Source organism: Elephas maximus, chromosome 7 (assembly GCF_024166365.1).
Source record: "Elephas maximus indicus isolate mEleMax1 chromosome 7, mEleMax1 primary haplotype, whole genome shotgun sequence".
Lineage (NCBI taxonomy): Eukaryota > Metazoa > Chordata > Mammalia > Proboscidea > Elephantidae > Elephas > Elephas maximus.
In genome coordinates, this window is record NC_064825.1 from 103,132,375 (window position 1) to 103,150,942 (window position 18,568).

Consider the following 18,568-nt stretch of genomic DNA (forward strand, 5'->3'; position numbering starts at 1 on the left):
TATGTTTCATTTGTTGCTATACTCCTAGCGTACAGAAGGTGCTCAAGAAACTTGTCTGAATGAGTGAATTGCCCCAGGAATACCCTTTGCCTGTCTACTGAAACCACTTTAGATTTCTTCCTGCCCCTCTATAGTTTCTCCAGCTGGGGTACTTCCAGGTTCAATTTATCGAACAGGCAAAAATAAAGCTTATTCATTGTTATGGTGCAGGATAAAACTGAACTGAATGAAAACATTTCTATTCACAATGTACATAAAGGCGTAAAGAGCTGACTGACGTGACAATCAAGGAAATTTTTCCTAGGAACATTAAGTTTGAACTACCTCACACAATTCTTAGAAGCCTCAAATGAAATAACATATGTAGTTGGTAAATACAAAGTGGTAGTTGTTCTGAAATGTTGGGGGACAGAAGAAAAATTTATTATTTTAGGTGTCAAATAGCACAAAAAGCATTCCAAATACAAAAGAATAAAATTATTACAATTACAGAATATTTAGTATCAAAGCATACTTTAATCTTTCACGATATATAAAGAAAACTAACATTTTTTGGCACTTATTATGTGTCAGAAAACGTTATAAACCATAAAACCAAACCTGTTACCAACAAGCCGATTCTGACTCATAGTGGACCCTATAGGACAGAGTAGAACTGCCCCATAGGGTTTCCAAATAGCAGCTGGTAGATGTGAACTGCCAACCTTTTGATTAGCAGCCATACCACTTAACCACTACACCACCAGGACTCCAGAAAATGTTACACACATTGTCAATTTAACCCTCAAAATAACTCAGAGCTATTAGATCTGTTTTACAGGTGAATGAGGTTCAGTGTGATTAGCAACTATCTGAAGATCTTAAGAGTGAATGCTAGGCTCATGATTTGAACCCAGGTTTGCCTACAAAGCCACCATTGCAAATCTCTCTCAATGCTTAAAAAATATTTTATAAGAATGATTTTCAGGTCCACAAGCATTTGCTAGGTACCAATCAGGCTAGCATGTTAAAAAAAGGAACGTAAGGACAGGTAAGAGATATGATCAGTGATCTTAAGAAATACCAAGCTAGTGGGAGGGCAAGAAACGAATTACAAAATAGTATCAGAAGAAAAAGTAGTACAAAATACTTTGCGTACAGTGAAAAAGCAACAACAAAATTTCCACTGGTCCAAGTGTATATACCAAATCCTCACAAACAAAAGATTTTGAATTTCCATTTTACGGGAGAAACGTTATCAACACCAAACCTTTCAACAAAACAATCTTTATGTAAAACCAATTTGATTCTAATGAAAGGTATTCTAGAAAAGATGTAGGAAAAAACAAAACAAAAACCACAAACCAAAAAGCTATACCTGTTGCTTTAACAGCTGTGGGTCTGGTAGTCATGACTGATTTTGGAGGATTCTCAACAACTCTGGGAACCTCCACCACCACTTCCTGTTCATCTGGATCTAAAAATGAGCAAAGAAAACTGCAGTCAGACTATGGATAAGAAAAAACACTACAAGTGACACAAGAATCTCTGATTTGACGTTTTCAAAGCCTAGATTTCATCAATTTAAAAACAGGGTGGATAATCCCTCACTGACCCAAATAATTGGGAGATGATAAACAAGCACAGCTATAATCTTCCCTTTGCCTAGTGACTTTAACATTAAGAGAAAAACTTAAATGTTGTACTTAAAGATTAAATTTTTAATAACTCTTTATAATTTTTTAAGGTGATTTCATTGGAAAACCAATGTAACTCTATAATTCTACTTCTGGATATACAACCTACGTAAACTCTGAGACAAATATACAGGCAGACACGGTGTTAACTGCATCACTGCCCCAAACAGGAAAGAAGCCTGAAACGTAAACATCCATCAATAGTGGAATGCAGAAACGGTGGTACATTCATACCACGGGATACTATAAAAAAATACAACAGTTAAATTCAACACAGAACTCATGTATTAACACATAAATCACAAACATTACAGAAGAATGTGCATAGTTTGATACCATTTATGTAAAAACAACTACAAACTAACAGCGTACATAGAGTGAAAATATAAAAATACACAAAGCAAGCATACTCACCAGCTTCGGAATACTCTTGAGAGGGAGGGAGGAAGGGAAACAAATGGAATGTGGGGTAGTGGGGGACTCTTGGTAAAGTTTTATTTTATAAAAAAAAAAAAAAGAAGTAAAAATAGCAAAAGACTACCATCTGTTTAATCTGTTGTGGATATGTATATCTATTATAACGTTTTTACTTCTGAAATACTCGAAAGTCAAAAAAACCCCTCACATTCACACAAAATTTCTCTTCTCCAGGCTACCACAAGGTCTTGACAACAAGCACTGCTATTATAGTATTTTCCCTCCTGAAAAAACTCCCTCGTCATTTTTTAAACACCTGAAATTATGGCGACTTGTTTCGCGTTCAGCGCCTGTGGTAACGCTGGCCCGTCACCCTTAATCTAATTACCAGTCCAAGGCGAGCCACCCAAGTCCACGGGAACCCCCAAGTTTCACTTCTTCAGCCATGTGTGTGGCATGCCTGCCAATTTGGAGGCAGTTACGTTTCGGCGGGCATAATAAACAGGGTTTGCTCACTTCTAAAGAGTCTCTCTCAGTTTCAACAAAAACGGAGGGAAAAACACATGACGTATAGAAAAGGCCACAGCGTCAGCGGTCACCACGTCTCGGACGCGGAAACTCATACATTCACCCACCCTGTAAGTTATCCCAAGCCGACACTGGACGATGAGGACTCAGGGCGCCCGGGCCGCCGTCGGATTCAAACGTTCCTGGGGAACCCCTGCACCAGAGCTGGCCCTCGGGGTCGGCCCGGACGGAGCCCGCACGGCCCGCCTGAGCCTTCCACCGCCCAGCCCGCAGCCCCACGCAGGCCTGGATGCGGACCCCGCCCGCCCGGGTTTCTCTTCCTCCCAGCGTCAGGCCAGGCGCCTCCTGAGGCCTAGGCCTCAAGCCCCGGGCTCGAGTTTCGGACCGCCCGACTCCAGGCCAGGGCCTCGTATGCACGCTTACCTTCTGAAGGCGAGTCTTCCGAGGCCGCGGCAGCCGTCACAGCAGTCGTCGTGGCCGGCGCCACCACCGTCGGGGCTGGCTGACTGGTGGCCGCCGCCGTCGAGTCCAGCTCGGTGTCGGCCTCCGGTTCCGGGTCCCGCCCGGGGGTGCTGCTCCGGGGACCAGGCGGGGAGAGCTGCAGGATGGGCCTGCGACCGGGTACCGCCCGGGACTTCTTCCCCATCGCGAGCCCGAGCGCGAACAGCCAGCGTCTGGCGGCCGAGAGGGGCGGGCGCTCAGCGTTGCAATGCGTAATCAATATTCATACACCGCAACACCGCCTCCCAGGAGGACCCGCTTTTAACCGGCGGAGTGCGCGCCCGCGCAAGCGCCTTGGACCCTTTACGTTCTTCTGACTCCTCCTCCCATAGGAGGAAGGGCGGGCTTTACCCTGGGAGCTACTTGATTGGCTGTTTCGACCCAGAGAATGCGCCAATAACCAATGAAAAAGGAAAATAAGAGTTAGTCGAGCCAATAGTGAGGAAGAGTCTGGGTTTAACATACCTTCCCCGCTTACGTCGGGTTCCACCCATGCGTTTTTTGCAGTTTATTCTTTGCCCCGGTCCTCCATTTTGTGGATGTTTTCGGCTGTTTGATGTGTTGTAATTTGGGCCCTGGAAAGCTGTGCTACTTTCCCAGCCCTTCCCCCAAGTTTCGCCCTCGTTATTGTGGCTTACTTTGGGTATTACTGTCGACTATTAAATAGGATATTGGGTCTTTTACACCTTTGTAAATTCTTAGATCACAAAGAATGAGTTGTTGGGATGTGATGCAAGAGCTTTCAGAATCTGATTCTACTGGAGCCCTCGACCTACTTTTCTAGATTGATCTTTTCCTTTCCCAGGTACCTACGCTCTAGCCGTTTGAGCATCACGTCTCTCCAATCCTTCGCACTAGCTACAGGAACTGCTGCACCACGTGGCGAAATTCTTTGATTTCCTTAAGTCCCAGTGCAGCCGTGTACCTCTCTGAACCTTTTCTCTCACAGCCTTGCCCCTTCCCAGCACTTCACATTCTACCCTTGGTGCTTGTCTTCCCCTCTAAACTGAGTTTAAGAAATCCAGTGATAGTTATTTTTATATCCCCAATAGCTACCTTAGTTCTGAGTGCACAGTAATAATATCCAATATTTTTTGAGCACTTGCTCAATGCTAGGCAGTAAGGGCTTTCTATGTAGAACTGCATTTGATTCGTGAGGTAGATAACCATTATCCCCATTTTACAAATGCACAAATGGGTTGTTAAATACAAAGTCATTTTGAGACAAGTGGCTTGTTTTGCTCCCTGTAGTTGCAATGCCTACAACACTTTCTGGAACATAGGAAACAGTAAGTGTTTTTAAGTGAATATAAAGGAGCCTTGCTGGTGCAGTGCTTAAGGGCTCAGCTGCTAACCAAAAGGTCGACAGTTCGAATCCACCACGCACTCCTTGGAAACTCTACAGGCATGGGAGGGTGGGGGGAGGCAGTTCTACTCTGTCCTGTAGGGTCAATATGAGTCGGAATCGACTGGACGCAATGGGTTTGGTTTGCCTACAACAGTTTCTGGAACATAGGAAACAGTAAATGTTTTTGAATGAATATAGTATGTATTAATATTTAACAGACTTGAAATAAGTAGCAAACCTATCTACAGGAGATACACCTGGAATTAGGGTATCCTCAGTGGACTCCCAAGATTACCAAAAATGTAATCCCGAGAAGCAGGGGGAGGGAGGTTTGCATTAGCAGTTTTCTGATTTTTTTGGAAGAGGCATTGGAATGATAGTTGTGCGTGAGTTCTAAAGCCAAACAGATCTGGATTCAAGCTGTACTCCAGCACCCTTCAGATTTGTAATGGCCAAGGCAAGTTTCTTTCTTAAATTCCTAAACTTGTTTCTGGGCCCTGGTGGCACAGTGGAGAAAGTGCTCAGCTGCAGTTCCAACCACCAGCCACTCCGCTGGAGAAAGATGTCGCAGTCTGCTTCCAAACAGCCTTGGAAACCCCATGGGGCAGTTCTACCGCGTCCTGTAAGTCAGAATTGACTCCATCGGGTCAGTAGAAAACTTACTTCTGTGAAATGTCTTAGTAACAGTATCCATAGCATTGTTGTGAAATTTAAATTAGATCATAGCTTTAAGCTCTTTGGGTAGAGTCTGGAAAAAATAAACACTAATTATGTAGTAATGAGTATAAAGCTTGAAGTGCTCACTAGTCTATGCTAAGAAATTTGGAAGACAGCTACCTGGCCAACTGACGGGAAGAGATTGTTATTTATGCCTATTTCACTGAAGGTGATCCAACTGAATGTAGAAATTATTGAACAATATCACACGCAAGTAAAATTTTTATGAAGATCATTCAAAAGTGGTTGTAGCAGTATATTGACAGGGAACTGCCAGAAATTCAAGCCGGATTCAGAAGAGGACATGGAAGGAGGGCTATCGCTGTTGATGTTGGATGGATGCTGGCTGAAAGCAGAGAATACCAGAAAGATGCTTACCTGTGTTTTATTGACCATGCAAAGGCATTTGACTGTGTGCATCATAACAAACTATGGAGAACATTCCTAAGAGTGGGAATTGCAGAACATGTAATTGTGCTCATGAGGAATCTATACACAGACCAAGAGGCAGTCATTTGAAAAGAACAAGGGGTTACTGCATGCTTTAAAGTCAGGAAACGTGTGTCAGGGTTGTATCCTTTCACCATACTTGCTCAGTCTGTATGCTGAGCAAATAATCCAAGAAGCTGGACTGTCTGAAAAAGAACAGGGCATCAGGATTGGAGGAAGACTCATTAACAACCTGCGTTATGCAGATGACACAACCTTGCTTAATGAAAGTGAAGAGGACTTGAAGCACTTACTGATGAAGATCAAAGACTATAGCCTTCAGTATGGATTACACCTCAACATAAAGAAAGCAAAAATCCTCACAACTAGACCAATAAGCAGTATCATGATAAACAGAGAAAACACTGAAGTAGTCAAGGATTTCATTTTACTTGTATCCACAATCAACACCCATGGAAGCAGCAGTTAAGAAATCAGACTACGCATTGCATTGGGCAGATCTGCTGCAAAAGACCTCTTTAAAGTGTTGAAAAGCAAAGATGTCACCTTGAGGAGGAAGGTGCACCTGACCCATACCATGGTGTTTTCAATTGCCTCATATGCATGTGAAAGCTGAACAATGAATAAGGAAGACCAAAGAAGAATTGACGCCTTTGGATTATGGTGTTGGCAAAGAATATTGAATATACCACGGACTGTCGAAAGAGCAAACAAATCTGTCTTGAAAGAAATACTGCCAGAATGTTCCTTAGAAGCAAGGATGTTGAAACATTGTCTCACTTACTTTTGACGTGTTATTAGGAGTGATCAGTCCCTGGAGAAGGACTTTGTGCATAGTAAAGTAGAGGGTCAGTAAAAAACAGGAAGACCCTCAACCGAGATGGACTGACATAGTGGCTACAATGGGCTCAAGCGTAACAATTCTGAGGATGGCACAGAACCTCACAGTGTTTCGTTCTGTTCTACATACGGTTGCTATGAGTCAGAACCGACTCGACGGCACCTAACAACAACATGTAGTAATAATTATTATATTAATAATATTGTTTTGTTTAAACAAAATATTTCTTTTGTTTAAATAAAATTCCAGCGCCTATTATGAAACTGGTTGGATCCAAGTTGACACTATGTGCTAAAGCACAAAGCACTGAAATGGGAAAGGCTGTTTTCTTTGGAGAAAACTTACATTTTAGGTGACCGTTTAGCTTATAACAATGGTTCTCAACCCTGGTTGTTCATAGAACCATCTGGAGATTATGAATGCAATGTAAGAATCTGAATCAATTGGACTGGGGAGTAGGGGTGATGGTGTTAGATGCTGAGGGGTCCAACTCATATTGACCCAACGTATAACAGAATGAAACTGCCTGATTCTGTGCCATCCTCATAACTGTTGCTATGTTTGAGCCCATTGTTACAGCCACGGTGTCAACTCATCTCATTGAGGGTCTTCCTTTTTTTTTGGTGACCCCTGCTTTACCAACCACAATGTTTTTCTCCAGGAGCTGGTCCCTCTTCATAACACATCCAAAGTAAGCAAGATGAAGTCTTACTATTCTCGCTTCTCAGGAGCATTTTGGCTGTACTTCTTCCAAGACAGATTTGTTCATTCTTTTGGTAGTCCATGGTATATTCAATATTCTTCGCCAACACCGCAATTAAAAAGGTGTCAATTCTTCTTTTGTCTCTCTTATTCATCATCCAGCATATAAGGCAACTGAAAATACCATAGCTTGGGTCAGGCGCACCTTAGTCATAAAAGTGACATCTTTGCTTTTTTAGAACTTTAAAGATGTCTTTTGCAGCAGATTTGCTCAATTCATCGTCTGACTTCTTGACTGCTGCTTCCATGAGCATTGATACTGTGGATCCAAGAAGGATGAAATGCTTGACGACTTCAATTTCTTCACCATTTATCATGATGTTGCTTATTGGTCCAGTTGTGAAGATTTTTGTTTTATGTTGAGGTGCAATCCATACTCAAGGCTGTAGTCTTTGATCTTCATCAGTAGGTGCTTCAAGTCATCTTACTATGGACAAAGGTGTGCCTGACCCAAGCCATGGTGTTTTCAATTGCCTCATAATGCATGCAAAAGCTGGATGATGAATAAGGGAGACAGAAAAGAATGGACCCTTTGAATTATGGTGTTGAATATTGAATATACCATGGACTGCCAAAAGAACGAACAAATCTGTCTTGGAAGTAGAACCAGAATGCTCTTTAGAAGCAAGGATGGCAAGACTGAACCTCACATACTTTGGACATGTTATTAGGAGGGATCAGTCCCCGATGGACATCATATTTGGTAGAGGGTCAGTGAAAAGAGGAAGACCCTCAACAAGATGCACTGACACAGTGGCTGCAACAACAGGCTTAAGCATGGCAATAGCTGTGAGAATGGCGCAGGACCAGGCACTGTTTCATTTCTGTTGTACACACGGTTATTATGAGACAGAACTGACTTGACAGCATCTGCCAACAACAACATGGGCAAAAAACTGACACAAAGCATCAAAAGAATGATGGAAGGAATACACAGTGTACAAAAAAAAAAAAAAAAAAACCAGTTGATGTTCAAACATTTCAGGAGGTAGCATATGATCAAGATCTGATGGTACTAAAGGAAGAGGTCCAAGCTGCACTGAAGCCATTGGAGTAAAACAAGGGTCCAGGAATTGACAGGATAGCAATTGAGATGCTTCAACAAATGGATGCAATGCTGGAAGTCCTCACTCAACTATGCCAAGAAATTTGGAAGACAGCTACCTGGCCAACTGACTAGAAGAGTTCCATATTCGTGCTCATTCCAAAGAAAGATGATCCAACAGAATGTGGAAATGATTGGAATTAGGGAATATGGAGCTCATACCAGTATTTTTTTTAATAGAAGTCTTTAGGCTATTCTAATACTTAGCAAGAGTTGAGAACCTCTGGCTTTAGTGGTGATATATTTGGCTGTTGTTGGCTCAGAGAAGGTATTAGGGATCTGGGCCAGGGCTGGGCAAACTATGGCTAAGACAGGCCAAAGTAAGAATGATATTTACATTTTTAAAGGGTCCCTGGTGGCGTAGTGGTTAAGTGCTACGGCTGGTAACCAAAAGGTCAGCAGTTCGAATCCGCCAGGTGCTCCTTGGAAACTCTATGGGGCAGTTCCACTCTGCCCTATAGGGTTGCTATGAGTCGGAATCGACTCGACAGCAGCAGGTTTGGCTTTTTTCTTTGTTTAAGCCTGTTGCTGTCAAGTCAATTCTGTCTCATAGCGACCCTATAGGACAGAGAAGAACTGCCCCATAGGGTTTCCAAGGAGCTGCTGGTGGATTCGAACTGCCAACCTTTTGGTTAGCAGCTGTTGCCCACTGTGGCTCTTAACCACTGACCACCAGGGTTCCTTTCAAAGGGTAGTAAAAAAATTAAAAAAACTCAACAAAGAATATGTGACAGAGACCATATGTAGCCCTCCAAAGCCTGAAATATTTACTATCTGGCTGTTTACAGAAAGTTTGCCTGTGTCTAAACTTGGCTATGCATCTGGCTGCTCAGCCACCCAGTGGCCCCTCAGGAGACAAGACATGGTGATCTGCTCCTGTGAAGAGTACAGCCTAGAAAAATCTATGGTGCAGTTCTATGATTACACGGCATCACTGTGAGTCAAAAATTTACTCGATGGCACGTAATACCAAAACATCTAAACTCAGAGTGGGGAAACCTGGTCAAAGTCACTCCTGTTAAGACAGGGAGAAAAATCCAGCCTGATCTTTGGTTATCAGATATACAGGTGCATCTGTTTTTAGGCACAGGTTAACTGGAAAGACCGAAGATTAAAGAAAATTTTGGAACTTTCTATGATATATGATATTCTAGGAGGAAAAAGAGTATCAGGTTGAGGTAAAGTAGCTTAATTCTATTATCTAGAATGTGTTCACTGGTTGTTGTTGTTGTTGTTAAGTGTCATGGAGTTGTAAGTGCTTAACCATCATACCACCAGGGCTCTTTGTATGTTCACTGGTAGACTTTTCCACTTGTTGACTAATTACATATAAACTGCATTTATATTTACACTCCCTTTTGCAAGAAAAACGTTGGTATACACAATATGACAGCAGGCTGGGAATGATGAAGGGATATGACCAATAGCAGAATTCCTGGGTATGAACACAGTTCATGGTTTCTACGAGCTTCAATACTTTGCAGCCACTTTTTAAGTTTTTCTTTACCCCTCAGCATCAGTGAAGTTTTAGGAAATAACACAGCCTGCCTGGACTTTAGGAAGCAAAAGAACGGCTTATGGTGACACCTGGAGGGAATCTGAATGGGGAGAGGGCCAGTAGTGAACTGGTGAGAGCTGACCCCCAGGGCTCTGAAGCAGTGGCGGTTCAGTGGCTAGGGCTGGCAAAGGTGACAAAACACCACATCTAGATGGCTTTGTAGAACAAATCAGCTTTCTTGGAGGATCACAAAAATCAGTGATATACTTGGTAAGAATGGTCAATGTGAGACTCAGTGTCAAACTCTAATATTAATGGAAATGACACCTACTTTTATTATCGCAGGCTTAATCTTAGCAGTTACATTTTGTTATATTATTTAAGAACTATCAAATTAAGTTTTCCTCGAAGAGCCATACCTTTACTTAATGGTAACTAAATACTAAAACCACCACCCACCTGTCAGTATGTTGTTGTACTGTGGTGGTTTGCTGTGATGCTGGAAGCTATGCCAAAGGTATTTGAAATACTAGTAGGGCTACCCAGAACAGAGTGGGCAGGTTTCAGTGGAGCTTCCAAACTAAGACAGACTTGGAAGATAGGCCTGGTGATCTACTTCTGAAAATTAGCCAATGAAAACCTTATGGATCACAACAGAACACTGTCTGACTTGCTTGCTTTAGACACATCAGGAGGGATCAGTAGCTGGAGAAGGAGATTGTGTTTGGGAAAGCAGAGGCTGCTGAGGGCAAAGGAGGCCCTAGATAAGATGGACTGGCATAATAGTGCAATGATGGACTTGAACACACCGGCAGTTAAGAGGATGATGCAGGACTGGGCAGCGTTTTCTTCTATTGTACACAGGTTCCGAAGAGTTGGAACTGACTCAATGGCAGCTATCTATCTAAATACTGAAAAGGAGGGAGCCCTTTTTAAAATAACACTTTGTGATCTGAAGACTTCCAGGATTGGAAAAAACAAGGAATAACTATACTATCATGGATTATTAAAATATCACATAGTTCAGCAAACAAAATGCAGACCCAAGGCAGTCAGTTAAGATGAGTGGAAAGAGTTGAGTACCTTCTGCTCTGATTGGGAATCACAGTGGAGCAAGTAGAAGAAACCGACGGAGCTGGGTTGGCTCCAGCATGCATGCCTGACCCTGAACCAAGACGGCAAGGACAGGAAAAACTGGTATCTTGTGAGCTGCCACCATGGAAACCACTGCTTTGATCAGCAATGCAAATGGATAAGTTTCTGGAACAAGGCCAGTCTCTCGTTATTTCTTGCCCTCTAGAGATGGCTACAACAGGGTTTGATGCTTTTCAGACTGTGCGTTATGACCACTGGTCGCTCACAAAATCATGAAGATATACAATAAGGCTACATATTTTGTGAAACTTTTCTTTTGGTTATATATGAATATGTAGGTCATGATGTAAAATGCATTTCGTACCGTAGGTAAAAGCTACGGTTCTAGAGAGCTGGGAGGGCAAGGGCTCTCCCAGACCCTAATTGCGCAAAACTCCTTATACAAATTGTGGTAGAGCTAAAATGAAAAAGAACCATATACCTCAGTATCTACCAACAAGAGTACCAGGGGGAAACTCAATCGTTATTTTAAATATATAAATACGGCTAATAATATCATCAAAATTAAAGGCTTATGAAAAACTCAAGAAAGATCAAAGGACACACAAGCAATTAGTATACAGATCATTTTCTTAAAAGATAAAATTTTAATATACAGAATAAAATCCAAGAAGATTTTATTATTTTCCACTTTGCCCAAAACTTGTGGGCATGAATGCTTCTGAATCTGACCAGGGAAGTTTGTATTTTGGTCCAATACATTACCAAACTAACTGATCAAGTCCAGCTTGATATCATAAATTGTAGAAATTAACAGGATTTATATTGAAAATCTGTTGTTTTTACAGATAATAGATTTTCAGTTTTTTCTTAGCTAAGAGTTTACTCAACTTTAGCCTCAGAATCAGATTCAAAATAAGATAATTCTCTTTTAAACAGCTAGTCATCATTTTAGGCTTAATCTAGTCAAATTATTTAATACTTTATTGAAGGTCATACAAAAACTCCACAATAAATAATGAAAAGAGTATGCAAAATCATTAGCCTCTGTTTGCAATACAGAAAATACATGTCAGTTCTGGACCAAAATAATTCCACTGAAATACAAAAAGTGATAGGGAAGAATGAAAAGATTTGCAGTGACTGTTTTTGGTGGTTAGCTACAACAGACCAATAACCATCAGCTATTTTGGAAAGTGAAGGTGGGTTTTAATTTGCAGATGAATGTCTTCGGTAGTTTAAAAAAATATAAACTCTAAAAAAGCTTGTGAATCATGTACAAAAGCAGCTGTTTGATACCAAGGTTGAAAACCAGAAGTTGGTGTTAGCACCACCAGCAAGCACAGGGCCCTGACTCACAGCTGCCCTCCTACCTTGGGCAGAATGCAGACTTGAATGTTGCACACGTCATTTACAGCCAGAAATTCGGCCCCAAGTACAGGGCTCCTCCTGTAGGGTAAAGTCTTAAGCCCTAAGAGGCACCAGGCGGTTACAAAGGCTAGGGAACAATCAGGACCGCAAGCTCCGACGATATAATAAATCCCGTGTTGCCTTATCGACTTTTTGCTGGTAGTCTTCTAATTTGTCAAGTATTTTCTGAGACAACTGTAAGAGAAAGGAAGGAAATTATAGAACAGCTCAAAGACTGAAAAAAAACATTGATGTTATGACCCACTTTGAGGTCACCAACTAGACTTCACTTAATAACAATGTCAGCCACCTTGTTTCATTTAATCACCAACCACTAAGTAGAGACCGAAGGAGCCCTGGTGGTGCAGTGGTTAAGTGCTCAGCCGTTAACTGAAAGGTCAGCGGTTCCAACCCACCAGGTGGCTCCGCAGGGTAAAGATGTGGCAGTCTGCTTCCATAAAGATTTACAGCCTTGGAAATCTGATGGGATGGGCAGTTCTACTCTGTCCTACAGGGTCGCTATGAGTTGGAATTAACTTGAGGGCAATGGGGAAGTAGAGTTTGCTCTGTGACTCCATGGATAAAACTGGACTTCTGTTATAAATACTCCAATCCTGCTTCCCTAATGAACTTCTTAAATATGCAGATCACATCAGTACTATTAATAAAAGCATTACTAGCTCTTTTCCCAGAACCAGGGAAGCTGCATCTGATTTAACTAGGCATCAGCTGCCAAGTGGAATACAGGTCTAATAGTTTAGATAGTTTTAATTATTTGTTAACATTTACTTAACCTCACTTGATAGATCCAATCAGTAAGAACTAATTTTCATGGCCGTCTTCCTTTGTTCCTCTTGCCTAACAGTTTGGAAGACAAATATGGAAAAGTACTATGGATCCTTGGTTTAGAAGCATATTCTCTTAAGTTCTAGTAGCAGGCTCAGGAGACGCTCCACCTAGGTGTAACTGATAAACAAACCATCACTATGGTGAATCTGTGTGAACAAAGGAAACACTATCCTTTTTTCCTTTTTAAAGAAGCAGCTAACATATGAGTCCTGGAGAATGTGGCTGTGTATGCTGAGTTCATTTAGGATAATGATAACTTATCATACTGTATTTCAAGTACCTGTTTACCCTTTAGTGTCTGTCCAACTAAACTGTAGGCTAAAGAATGGATGGCAGACTGCATGTCATTTGTGTCTGTGTAATTAATGCCCACACACTTCCTCATTAGCTTTCTTGAATAAATTAACTAAGTTGCTTAGATTCTTTGCTTTATTTAAAGGCATTGGAGTGGCATGCTAAGGGCAATAAATGGCTTTTGCCTTCCCTTTTTTTTTTGGTCCCTGAGAATTGAAGAGAATGCTGTAAAGTGTAACTCCTAGTGCAAGGACTTCTAGAAGATGTCCCGTGAAGGGTTTACTTACTGCGATGTTGTGACTGTTGGCACTGTTCTCTCCCAGAGCTTGGAGAAGCTGATCAATAGAGGAGTATGGGAGCCACACCATTGGGGCTGTTGCGGACAGTGGAAACTGAAAGGAAAAATGTCTAGCATTTGAAAAACATCTAAAACCTGTACAATTTCTCCTGGATAGTTGCCTTCTAGGTCACTATAACATAAAGTGCTTTACTTTCCTATTTTTCTTTTTTCACAACAAGAAATTGCACATGTGCATACATGCAATTGGACCCCCCCCCACTTCCTTCTCTTTTAAATGTTTGTCCTTTTCTCAGTTAAAATCAAATCTATTTCTAAATTATGCCATTTCCTTATCTTAAAGGAGCACTGAGGTCTATTAACGACAAACAGATGCAGCAAAAATCTCCTCTAAATTGTCGAAGAATGATACTACTCCTAGTCTGAAATCCAGATTCCAATTATCTGGAAAAAGATATTTGGAAAGGAAAAGCTCAACTCTAGAAGTTCTGAATACTTATCTACCAGGTTAAGAGGTAAGGTTTGTAGTTACCCATTTTAATCCTGGCTCTTATTATCTTTGTGAGCTCAGGCAACCTATTTAACCTCTGGATTGCATGAGTTAAAAAAAAGATTAAAAAACTGTATCTCATAGGCTGCTATAAAGATTAAACGAGAAAATGTTTACAGAGACTTAGCATAGCCCGTGGCATACAGAAAATGTTTATCACGTACCATTTGTTCCTGTTTACCACTGTCTTCTAAACACTAATTCAAGCCAACTTCATTTGGTGGAGAAAAGGGAAACACATTCCCATCCTACAAACAGGAGATTGGAGACCCCGAGAGTGCCAATACTCAGTCCCTGATCTTGGGGACAACTAGTTGTGTAATCACAAACAGTACAGGTAAAATCCACTAATTTATAGTTCCAATTTGCTTTCAGATCTTCACCTTACTTAACGTTGAGAATACAGAATTCAAAAGAAATGTCTATCGCCTACCTCAATTCCAAAGTACTGATGTCCTTTTCCCAATACAGCATCCACATATTCTGAAACCAAATCCACAGCTTCTTCTAAAAGGTCATAGTTCAAGTACAGACGGAGCAACTCAGCGGCATCAACCTTCTGTAAAAAGTCAGGACAGCATACTAAGGGCAATAAATGGCTTCTGCCTTTTATTATGTGATTAAGAACATTACATATTCACATCTTACCTGGGCGCTGACCAAAGGAGACTGACTGTCTGATCCTTTGGCATCTACATTTCTCACTATAAACAAATGTGACCCTTAGTTTATTCATCTATATTTTGGGGTATGGGTTGGATTCTGAGCGCCCTGGGCACCTTTTGAGGCCCCATCTATGACTGGCCTTCTTCCCTGGTTTTGTAATCAAAGACAAATTTTTAACTTCTCTCTACTTTAGCTTGTATATGTAAAAGCCAACAAACCTCCCCCAGCAACGCTGAGTGCTAAAAGCATGATGTATTCACGTTAATTCTCAGAAATATATGAATGACCAGTGCAAAAGAAGTTTAAAGATGTTTAAACGTCTGAATTTTGTACTTACCTCTGAGTGAGAGAAAAGTGAATAAAGTCTCCGTGTAGAAGGGTTCTACTAAATATGTTATTATGCTTTCCATTTTCTGATTTGATCACAATCTTACCTTTATCATTTTCTCTACTTTCTAACTTAAACATATCAACTTTCCTGACTTTGAGCTCTGGATGTTCTCTCTTTATTCTACCCTTGCTTACCACTATAGCACCATATACGTTCAGTCATGCACACATGTATCATAGGTACACTCTTTTTAAATACAAACTCATTCAGTGAGCACACAGTTATTAACTTGATTACTAACCTGTGGAACTTTAAATCCAAACATTCAATACTAGGTATGGCATTAACGTTAAATTGTTCCCTGTGTTTTTAGTTAAGATAGAAAAGCTGTCCACAGTATATAAATCAGTATGTTCCCATAAATTATTACTCTGTTTCTTTTTAATCATGTCATGAAATTATTCAGAATGATATACACCAGCTTTATACTCTTTCAGTTAAGGTACCACATACCTTGTAACTATTTATAAGCCAATTAGGCAGAGGCACTCCATGAGACAAGAGCTTGTTGATTACACAGTGGTGATACAAGTTATTCTGGACTTTGTACCTTTCCAGATAAGTTGATAACAGTCTCCAAGCTTCATCGGTGGCACTGGATAAAAACAAAAAGGACTAATGAGTTTCAGATTCTTAATAGATGTTTATAGTATCATTCAAAGCATGAATTTACAAAGGAAAATTTTTAGAAGCTCACAATTGGACTGATAATATAACTATACCATAACTAACATTATCAAGACCATTGTGACTTAGGGAACACAGGCAGTCCCCTACTTACAACATATTTGAGTTATGACAAATTGCACTTACAACCATCCTGTTTTTTATTTTGTACATATTATCATTAGCAATATGTAATACATACAATGTTGCAGTGTGTAATGTGCTTATGTCATCATAGCCATAAATTTGTATGTAGTATTTCCAACCCCCAAAGAGAAATAAAGATTGAATTTATAAAGATACTGATACTAAAGGCAGTAATAACGAGAACTAAAGAAGTATTCGACTTAACCTCAGAGCTGACTTATGATAGCCGTCAGAACGGAGCCCTGTCCTATGTCGGAAATTACTTGTAACACTAGAAACTAAATGACTTGAATTTCTTGTATTTCTCTACCATCAACTATGTATTTATTTGACTACACAATTCACTTAGCCTTTTTGTTTCTGGATTTCTAAAACAAGGGAGCTTGCTCAGATCACTGGTTCCCAACTCTGGTTGAACATGAGAATCACGAGGAATTTTGATTTAGAAGACTAGGGTGATGTCCCACAATCTGTGTTTTAATAAGTGATTCTGAAGTACTAATTTGGTGGTTGAAAACTATTAGTTAAAATCCCACAACTCTGAAGTACTCAGTGTATTAAACAAACTGCAAATGTAATTCAAGAAAGGAAAGTTTACTAAGAATAAGAGTTGTTAGAGAAGGACTGTAAAGATACTGAAATACATTTGGGTAGATACTGATTGAGTGCATTAGGGAAGTATCTGGAGAAAGCAAGCCTGAAGAAGCTATAACAGAGAATGGAGGTTGGCGGGTGACTGACTGTAAGCAGTAGCCAGAGACAAGCTCTCAGAAGACACTGTGATGACAGCCATGCGGTGTCAGCTCAATGGAAGGACTGGGGGAAAAAGGAACAGGACACCCTGAAACCAAGTAAACTGTAGACTTGTGCTGGTAAGAGTACCTTTTCTTGATGATAAAATACAGTAAGTCTTTGAGGAGAGTGATATGGAAAAGGTGGTTGGAAGACATTTCATAGACAAAGGTGTCCTGGTTTGGACAATAAATTACACGGTGTCTCGCTAATTCTAAAACTTCCCAGCTCAGACAAAAACTTAGCAAAAAAAAAAAAAAAAAAAGAAAAAAGTGAAATGATCTGTGTATGACAATTTAATCAACAAAAAAAGGCTACAGCTTTGAGACAGGAAAGCCCAACTGGGGCTGGAGGCACACCAGGGCTATACCTAGACTCCTTAGTCGTGATGACTGATGAGAGCTGATTGGCTGCGAGCCAGGCCCAGGCTTCTGCTTGTGCTGCCTCTCCTCCAAACTGCAATTTGATGCATCTGCAAAGAAAATGGTTCCACACATAGCAAACTAATGGTTGAAAAGCATATTATTGTGCTACTAAAATAGATAAGACAACAACTTCAGCTCTAGCCTGCTGAATTCACTACAGGGATATCAGCTCTTCCATCTCCTCACAGACATACAACTGAATGACCCAATGAGTTATTAATAAGTGTTAGGAGAAAATATACTTCTGAGAGAAAACGGCTGATGAAAAATTCTGAAAGTTTTAAAATATTTTCAATTCACAGACTAAAATACTTGACTAATAGCTAAGTAAAAGTTAAATAAGAAACACAGGGCTGACAGATTTCCTGAAGGATTGTAAGAGAGGATATGCCTTATCTAAAATGGACACCACTATTTAACTTGGGTTATCTGTCACGTGAGAATGTGGACCCATAGATACTAGATCCTTTTACTTCTCAAGAGAAGCTATAAATCTAGATTCTTAAAAAATGTAAAATCACCTTAATTTTTAATCTCAATCACTTAATTAAAAAAGAATTTAAAGTAGCTGTGTGGGCTAAACAAAATACTTCTTTAAATCTCAAATAGCTTATTGGTTACTGGCTTGTGACTACTGCTTTCCACTAAGCAAAAGCTTAAATCTTCATGTTACAAAATAAAGACTATAAAAAGTAATTTTATACATACCTGAAAGCAAGTCCCTCAAAAACTGGTGTTAAAGGAAGCTTGAAAGTCTGACAGAGTGATATGGCAGTGTCAAAGAGGCCAGCCTGAACCAAGAGGGTGACCATTTCCTCTGCTGATGAACTTCCTATGGTGATGGAAAACGAGGATTTAGTGCCACCAAGGGAAAACATGCAAATAGCCATCCCTCAGTATTCACGGGGGACTGCTTCCAGGGCACACCCCCTCCACGCATACCAAATTCCAAGGATGCTCAAGTTCCTTATATAAAATAGCCTAATATTTGAATTTAACCTACGCACATCCCCCCTATACTTTAAATCATTTCTAGATTACTTACAATACCTAATGCAACGTAAATGCTATGTAAATAGTTGTTTTATACTGTATAGTTTAGGCAATAATGACAAGATGCAAGGCAAATAATGCTCAAACAG

At 40.5% G+C, this 18,568-nt stretch overlaps 2 protein-coding genes across 2 annotated transcripts in view; both read right to left on the bottom strand.

Annotated features, from left to right (window-relative positions):
• FNBP4 (formin binding protein 4) overlaps positions 1–3,400 on the bottom strand; it is a 31,601-nt gene extending 28,201 nt beyond the window's left edge. Inside the window, exons 1-2 of the mRNA XM_049891174.1 lie at positions 3,045–3,400; positions 1,358–1,456 (exon numbers count right to left, since the gene is read on the bottom strand). Of these exons, the coding sequence (XP_049747131.1) occupies positions 1,358–1,456; positions 3,045–3,267 (322 nt within the window). The 5' untranslated portion in view covers positions 3,268–3,400. The remainder of the gene's footprint in view (positions 1–1,357; positions 1,457–3,044) is intronic.
• An 8,162-nt stretch (positions 3,401–11,562) lies between these two features.
• The window catches only part of NUP160 (nucleoporin 160), a 49,773-nt gene continuing 42,767 nt past the window's right edge, over positions 11,563–18,568 (bottom strand). Inside the window, exons 31-36 of the mRNA XM_049891175.1 lie at positions 18,135–18,258; positions 17,372–17,473; positions 15,850–15,991; positions 14,773–14,898; positions 13,779–13,883; positions 11,563–12,543 (exon numbers count right to left, since the gene is read on the bottom strand). Coding sequence (XP_049747132.1) covers positions 12,448–12,543; positions 13,779–13,883; positions 14,773–14,898; positions 15,850–15,991; positions 17,372–17,473; positions 18,135–18,258 — 695 coding nt within the window. The 3' untranslated portion in view covers positions 11,563–12,447. The remainder of the gene's footprint in view (positions 12,544–13,778; positions 13,884–14,772; positions 14,899–15,849; positions 15,992–17,371; positions 17,474–18,134; positions 18,259–18,568) is intronic.